Source organism: Morone saxatilis, unplaced genomic scaffold, assembly GCF_004916995.1.
Source record: "Morone saxatilis isolate NCDOM2014 unplaced genomic scaffold, NCSU_SB_2.0 Contig15, whole genome shotgun sequence".
Lineage (NCBI taxonomy): Eukaryota > Metazoa > Chordata > Actinopteri > Moronidae > Morone > Morone saxatilis.
This window is the reverse complement of record NW_023339707.1, coordinates 19,398,378-19,406,506: the sequence shown is the minus strand read 5'-3', so window position 1 is coordinate 19,406,506 and position 8,129 is coordinate 19,398,378. Positions and strand designations below refer to the sequence as shown.

Here is an 8,129-nt window from a genome sequence, read left to right as displayed (position 1 = left end):
TCTGAGGTCCTATGTGGACAGTCAGGGACCGGACCTGAGCACGATGTAGCAGGTGGAGGAGATATATGCATGGTCAGCGATATCAGGGTGTTTATGATCTGTCACAAACGCGTTGCTGTTCTCAGCAGGAATATAGTGTTTCCCAACAGATTTTCACCTCCGCGGCATGTGTTTTATAGGGTTTCCATTGGATATTTCTCACAAGTAGTAACATCCTATGATTCTCCACAGACAATAATAAATGTGGGGGTTCCTGTAGTAGTTATTAACAGCAATAGTGAAGAAGCAAATCCAAAAAGAATTGGTTCTACATTTTTAAGTGTATCCATATTTAATACTTGCTTCTCATTTAGTTTGACAGTCATTCTTTTCTTCATACTGGATATGCAGCTTTTGCGGTGTCAGTTCCCTCTCATGCCAAAAAGCACTCGATCCATGGTTCATTCAAACCTTTTAATGGTTCAGAATTGGTTCAGAATTGGTTCAGAAATATACAGTTTGTATTGTGGTTTTGAACTGCATTGCCACAGATGGATGCAGACAGGCTGAAAATGCAAAGCACCTGTTTTGCACCTATAACAACCATCATATTACATAAACGGTGAGCATAAAATGTACAATTTTTCTGAACCATTGCTTTAACCATATGCTTTATACCAGTTATCAGTTTTACTCACGCGCGTCCTTTTACATAAATTGATATGATAACCGGGTATATTGTTCTTTATTGACTGGCACTGTCAATAGCGGTATTTGTTTACTCACTTTACTGTAAATGTCGAAATATCAATAAGATTCCTTATTGGCTTTCTGCAGTACATGTCCCAGAGTTGAAAATGTCTTTGAATCTACAATAAAAACAGAGCAGAGTTTCCACTGGCAGAGCATGAATTGACTTTGGACTATGTAGATGGTGGAGTTGACAGCCAGCACCAGCACTGCTGTGTCTGCATAACAAACATGACATCATTGGTAAGACATGGAGCTCTTGTTGCCAAATGAAATACACATCCACACCTCTGTGGTGACCTCACCCATCTTTAAGAGCTGCAATAACATCAGATTGCATCTGTGCACATTTTCCACCGTAGGACTGTGTGAGTAGGGGGGCGCAGTGGTCTCAGCAAGGGCTAAACCCCATGTGACATTGTTGGAACCGCTATGATGTGCTCATTGGGCGTTCACACTCCCTGGCTGCCAAGGAGAGGGTGGGTGTTTGGCCGTGGTCCTGACATATGTGCACAGTACACTCACTCACCCCTCATTACACACACAAACACCCACACACACTTTCCCTAGATGTTCAAGTGTTTAGAAATTGTGAAAAGGGAGTTCAGGGCGTTGGTTGGCACATTCAAATTGCCCCTGAAACAGTAATGGGGCAGTTAGGTAAAGTCAGAGTGGGTTTGCGTGTCAAACAGTTGAGTGGTATGCTTCCTCCCGTCATGTTCTGTAGATATGACTCCTTCGCAGCCACCTTGTTTGATGTGTTCAGTCTTTGAACAGCAGGTTGAGAGATAGCGGAGCTGAGACAGCCTCGAATGGTCGGCAGAGCGTCTGCTGAAACTCTTCTGTGAAGGACAAACAAAGTGTTGCAACAGGTCACTACTTTTCCTGTGGTGTCACTGCCCCAGATTCCCTGTCACCAAACACCCTGACCCTGTCACCCTGGCAGAGACAGTCCGCACACACACACACACACACACACACACACACATCCTACATACACACTCCTTTACCATGTGTCACAGGGCTAATTATCAGGAGTCTGGCTGCTGGAGGATAGGGTGATTCAAATTTCCATTCCTGAGCCACCATTAGGGTCTAGAATTAGAAGCCAGAAAACACAGAGGGCTGCTGGTCACACGGCAAACAACAACACGCATCACTACAGTGCGAAGGAACTACAGGACCACGCGTTGTGATCCCCTGGCTGATTTGATTGTGGAAAAGAGGCTTAGGTGGCAGTAATTCCTCAGGGAGAGGGCGGAGGAAAATCTAATTGTATTTAATTGCTCTTGCCATTCAGTCTCATTAAGGAGTTGTTTTTGTTGGAGAAGGAAGCCGACGTAAGTTTCACTCCTCTTGGTGATATTTATAGTCTTTTTAATTTTCTGTTGTATATTCTGCTGTGTTTGTTGTATCCTGTGGGTAGCAGTAGTAGTTTGCATGAAAGTTTAGTCAGTAGCTTGGGGGAAACTCTTAGTGTTGTGTCATTTTGGAAAAATGTCTTTAAAAGACAAGTAGGCCTGTGAGGTAAAGCTAGTCACAAAGATGAATAACTTCGACTCCCTGTTACAAAATATACGTAGGCAGTCAGGCACCAGCAGATAGTCGTCAGACGGCTGCAAGCTGGGTTTGGAATTCTGTTACTTCTCCAGCCAACATACGCCTTCTCCCTACTCTTTCTCTCCTCTCTCCCTCTTTTTCTGGTAGGAAAACAATTACAGATCAGTTTCTGGGCTTGTGTGGGCGGTTTCTTATTAGCCCTGCTCTAAGGATCTGCCCCTCACTAAGAGGTCCACTTTCGAGCACTCACAAACTAGTTTCTGTCTTCACTGACTTTGCCCATTCTTTTTCTTTCTCCAGATAACTCTCAGCTCAGCCAGGACCAGGGAGCAGGTGTCCCAGAGCAGTTCACTGGCCTCCTGCACGGATCCTCCCCCGTCTTCGACTGCCGCGAGGAGCCCTTTAGGCTTCCAGGTGTTCAGCCATCCACCCAGGTCCCGCCAGAATCAAGAAAATCTACCAAAGTAAAGGAGGAAAAAGCAACAGCTGCACCGCCACCTAGCCGTCCCAGCATGGCCGCCATCCTGACAGACTGTGACCCAAAAGCTAATTTACGCAACTGTGAACAAGGAGCCCAGGGACTTAGGAGCTGGGGCAGGGTCTTCCGTTAGGATGCGCCCTCCCGGGGACCTGAAGCTGGCACGTAGTCTCTCCAAGTCTGACTCCGACTTGCTCGTGTCACCTCCTAGTGAGGAGGAAGGAGGATTGGGAAACCGTAGCGAGTCTGTTTCGAACTGTAGCACTGGCAAGAAGAGGCTGGAGAAATCTCCCTCTTTCACCTCAGAATGGGACGAGGTAAGTGTTTGGTCTCACCCTATTTTATTGCTTCTATAGACATAAAGTACTTTTTGGTGTTTTAGCTTTTGCTTGTACTGTAGAGAGCAGAATGCAGGTCAATACCTACTAATGAGAAAGCTTTTAAAGGTGTTTGATATGTCCAAATCGCATGTTTCATCATAATATAGGAAAAAAATGGGATAAAACTTAACACCAGGAAGGAACCTAACATACAAAATGAATGAGACAAAACATATGGAATAGTATTTGTATATTAAAACGGAATTTAGTGTTGAGTGTTGTTTTCTAAAAAGCCATAAGAAGCAAACCATTGATATTATGTGAAACCCATACATTATAGAGCCCTGTTGCAATAATACACCAATTCATAGACAGTTGTATGAGCATATTGTCTAGGATCTTGTGTCCTCTTGTTAGGCCTAAGTCAGCTTGTGTTTGTGCTGCAGACATTTGTCCACAGCTACAAAACTGACTGAATGAAAACCTCAGTATCAACTGTAAACAACTCTGTTGACTGTAGTGAACTTCCACATACACACAGACTCTCCTCGTTCTGTCAACTCAAAGCCCACCTGTTGTCTTGAGGGGGACGCTGTGCAATTTCAGCTCTACCTTGTTTTCAGGACAAACCTTCAGCAAACACAGAGACTGTGATTGAAAAAGTGATTTCTACTTGTGAATGGTGCAAGCAGTAAGACTTTCTATTTAGCTGATTATGTTCCACCTGAAACATTGAATTATTGCATATTGAAATATTACTTGGCCTTAAATGGATTTATTTTTATTTTCTCAATCCTGTCCTGTGTTTGTTATCACAGCGGATTTTCATAACTAAATATACCCCTCCATTCAGCACTTTAACGCTTTTGTCTGGAACGTAGATAAAAAGCTGCGTCGAGCCGCAGAGAGGAGAGATTAGAGGAGACAAGAAGATGGGGATAAAACGGCCGAGAAGCTGAGAGAGTAAGACGAGAGAGATTTGGAAATTGAGATTCAGAGAGGAACATACAAGCTGCAGATCTGTCTCACTTCAGCTGTTGTCTCGTTCTCTTGCAAAAGCTTCAGAAAACAACCTGAGTCTCTGTAGAGATCATACAAACACAAAACACAACACGTAACAAAGACAAAAAACATTTTTTGTTAAGCTTTTTCTTGTTTTTTTACATAATGCTGCTTGCATCACATAGTTACGTCAGCATATTTTTAATATTAATATTTATGGATGTGAGATTAAAGCATATATAACTATAAATGAGCGGAGACATACAATACAGTCACAAGCCTGAGCAATTAACATGGTTTCCTCTTTATGCTCTTGCACCATTTACCTACAACAATCCTCTTTTTTTGTAGTAGGATTAATGATATCCTCCAAGCTTCTTGTCAGTTTGTGTTTTCTGCTGTTGAGAACATGCCTCTCTTTTACAACTACCCCACCCTGCTGTACCATAGTGCAGCCTAGTCCATGAGAGACCGCTTACACGTTGCATTTATGATGCCAGATGGAGCAAATCATGGGCTCAGATAGCACTGCTAATGCTTTCTCTCCACAGCGGGGAGATCGTATTGCTGCCTAGTGTTCCTTTACATGACCCTATCTGAACAGCCACGGTGAGCTGAGCTAATAGCGGCTTTGAGGTCGATATCTTGGCCGCTCTGGGTCGTGGTTTGTATGCGGGTGGTCTGAGTCGTCTGCCTCTTTGATCACCTTGTTAACCCTGTCCAGTATAAGGAGGCGGGCAGAGCAGGCCTGATTTATGGATGTTGTAAGTTCTGGGAAGTAGAAAATATCTGCACCCAGCTTTGAGAGGTTGTTGACTAGTGCTGATACAACTATTACACTGTGGTGTGCTGAGATTTTCTAGCTTTTCAGCTTTTTTATGTTTTTTTTTGCCCAATCTGAACTGTCTTTAGGGTCTTACAACAAAACTGAATTATGTATTATTGTTGCAGCATTTTGCATTGCCGTATAAAGTTTATGACCTCCTCACTAGACGTTATTGTTGGAACTTCTCTCTAATTAACTCATTTACTCGTCTCTACTGCGATAGTGCGACTATTTATTTCAGTTACGTGCTACCATAAACTGTGCCAGCTGTTGTATTGATGTGGCTGCAGTTCTGAGCTCACTGATGGAGGCTGATAACTGTCATAGCAGGCTGTAGTTGTCTGTAGAATGTCTTTGAGGGGCGTTTAAGCATGACAGCAAATTGACCTGCTGTTTGTTCTGTCTGGAAATGCTCCCGTCAAAACTCGGATGGAGAGGGGCGAGTACACAAGGCCTCTAACAGAAGCTTGTCAAAGCTCAAAACACTTTTCTGGCCTGAAGGCGAAGCACAACACCTTGGCAGCATGACTCACTCATTCTTGTGTACAGTCAATGTAACCTCGTCTTTGGGATTTTATGGCTGAGCACTGCAAGCAAGGTTTTTGCCTTGATCTGCTTCAACATCGCCAGTTTATTGTTTTTGTCAAAGTCTGCCAAGGAGACACTCACTGAAAATTGAAGGTTTTTGACTAAAGTTACAAGCCAAAACTGACCTTCCGTACGTCTCTGTATGCACTCAGTAAATTCCATGGAAAGAACATATATCCATTAGTGTGCAATACAAAGCAAGACCATAGTTTGACTGGTGCTCTCATTCTGTTGTCTTTCTCAAACTTTGAATTTTCAGATAGTAAGGACTACTGTGGGATTATTTTAATATTCTTGGCATTCTAGGTGTTTGCTTATTATGACATAGTTGAGACATAGGGGAAAGTTATGACACTGATAAAGACTTTGTCGACCCTCTGTGGAACATCGTGACGTTCTGTGTGCTTACATTTTTTTTTCCACTTTCTGGTCGCAGACAGGGCACTGTACAGTCTTAATTATCCAGTTTAACGAACACTTCACCTCCTCAGACTGTATCTGAGACCTCAGAGAGCATGACAGGATTAAGGCAGGCATGACATTACTCAATTATTGGAGATTGCTACTCTTCCCTGATGCCCTCAGCAGCCAGTAATAATCCTGAAGCTCTTCTGTTTTCTTCTCCCGGTGTCTCCTGCACGGATGAACTGAATAGACTGAGCTTGAGAACTGATCCAATTGTAAAAGAAAAAGGTTGTAGGGGAGGAGGCAAAATAGTAGGTATCGCTGTCCTCTTGCACAAGCATACGCTCCCATGTGGCAGGAGACCAGGTTGTTTTATTGGCCTCTAACAGAAGAAGAGATCTTATCGGTGGAAAAAGAGATAGACTTCAGGCAATGGCCTCATTTACTATATGCTCCATACTAGTGTGTGTTACTGACTGAACTGGACAGAATCCTTCTGAATGCCTAAGAGCTTCTTTGAAATCCTAAAGTAGGATGCTGGCAAAGAGCAGCACAATTCATCCTTAATTATTCATTCATTCATCCCACGGGAGTTAATTTTATTTACTATTCAGTCTGCCAGCCACAAAATGAAATGGTTTTAAGATATTACTAACAATGCGTTTAACCTTGAAAATGTATGATTTTGGTTGTCAGTCCTGTCAGAATAAAAAAGTGTTTCTCCCGCAGATAAATCTGCTAACCACGAGCTCTGCCCTTGATTCATCATATGTATGTGCAGGATCCTTGTCATGCTCCCTGCCAGACTGTGTATAGACTGTATTTGTATGTAAAACAGCCCGACAGCCAGACCAATAGATCTTACATTCATGCATGGCAGCTGGAATGAATTCGTAATGTAAAACTTGCATTATAGAAAATGTAAGCCCGCAGGGTGGCAGGTTGGCGGATGGCAATCAACTGAATGATTTAGCATTTTTTGACACCTATTTCCAAATGAGATTAGGTTTTTTGATAGTAAATGGCGATGTTTATTCAGAGCCTTGGTTTGCAGCCTGGTTAGCATTTTGAAGCTGATATTGACTTTATGAAAGGCAATTTGCTTTTGTCCAATTTAAGAGCGCACTAGTTAATGTTAATGAACTCTGAAGCCCGATTTCGTTCTCACTTGAAATATTTATTCAGAAGCCTGGGAGTTCAGTTGGCTGAAAGCAAAAGAAAAGGAGCCGCAATCTTTTGATTCTCCTCTCCCTTTCAGGGAATAAGCCTGCGTTTGCTTGCAAATGGAAATATTCACACTGATGCAGTGCATAAGCAAATGAGAGTGTGTGGGGAAAGTAGTTAAAGTTTGAAAAAATTTTTTTTTGGGGCGTATCCTAAGCCTGGCACTCTCTTTAATGATGTTGGGAGTGTTCCCTCTGAAATTTGGATAACAACCTTTTTCTTTAATTTCAGTCTCTCCTCTGCGTTTTTCCTCAGGCCCCAATGTTTTGCCTCCCATCTCAAGTTGTTTTTTTCTTTTTTGCTGGTTGGCCCTTCTTCTTCTTGCGAATGCAGCCCTCCCCTGCCGGTCCACGACTTTGGCTCCTTTCAGAAAAAAATACTCATACTTGAGCCCTTTTTGTGACAGCCATTTGGACGAGGGGGTCCCCCAAGACATACCGACCCCACCCCCTAACGCACACACACACAAAACCCTTTTTTTTTTTTTTTTAAAACATCTTTGGACTTCGAAAATCTGGTTTTTGCTAAATCCCGTTATATATTCAACACCTCAATCCCCTTTTTTTTTCTTCCTTGGTATTGTTCCCTTTTACTTCTTTTCAAGCCACCCCCCCCTTTCAAGCAATGAAAGCTACACACCCCTTGGAAATACACTGCTATGGTTTCAGACAAGGAGATTTGACTGCATGAAGGTTTTTCTTTGTCCTAATCTCTCATTTAAGAGCTTTCTTGAGTTGTGGTTGTGCATTGTTGTTGGTTTTTTTTTTTGTTTGCTCTTAACGTGCAGGGGTTTTGTGTGCTGGTGTGTAAAGCGCATGCTAATGTGGGTTGGTCTTGGTCCTTGGGATCAGACTGAAGATGACAATCCAGGGGGCACATTGTGTGGGCCAGCAAACTGAGCTTCACAGATGGGAGGAGAGAAAGGGAGACACAGAGCTGTAGACATAAGGACAGAAGGAGAGGGCCGTCATCCTCAGCCCCATTTCACTTTTAACTT

General features: G+C 42.9%; 1 protein-coding gene across 1 annotated transcript in view; it reads left to right on the top strand.

The window, feature by feature from the left end:
- The window catches only part of LOC118323991 (ankyrin repeat and SAM domain-containing protein 1A-like), a gene marked incomplete in the record, with an annotated part of 69,077 nt that overhangs the window by 27,953 nt on the left and 32,995 nt on the right, over positions 1-8,129 (top strand). Inside the window, 2 exon segments of the mRNA XM_035656088.1 lie at positions 2,590-2,837; positions 2,839-3,084. Of these exon segments, the coding sequence (XP_035511981.1) occupies positions 2,590-2,837; positions 2,839-3,084 (494 nt within the window).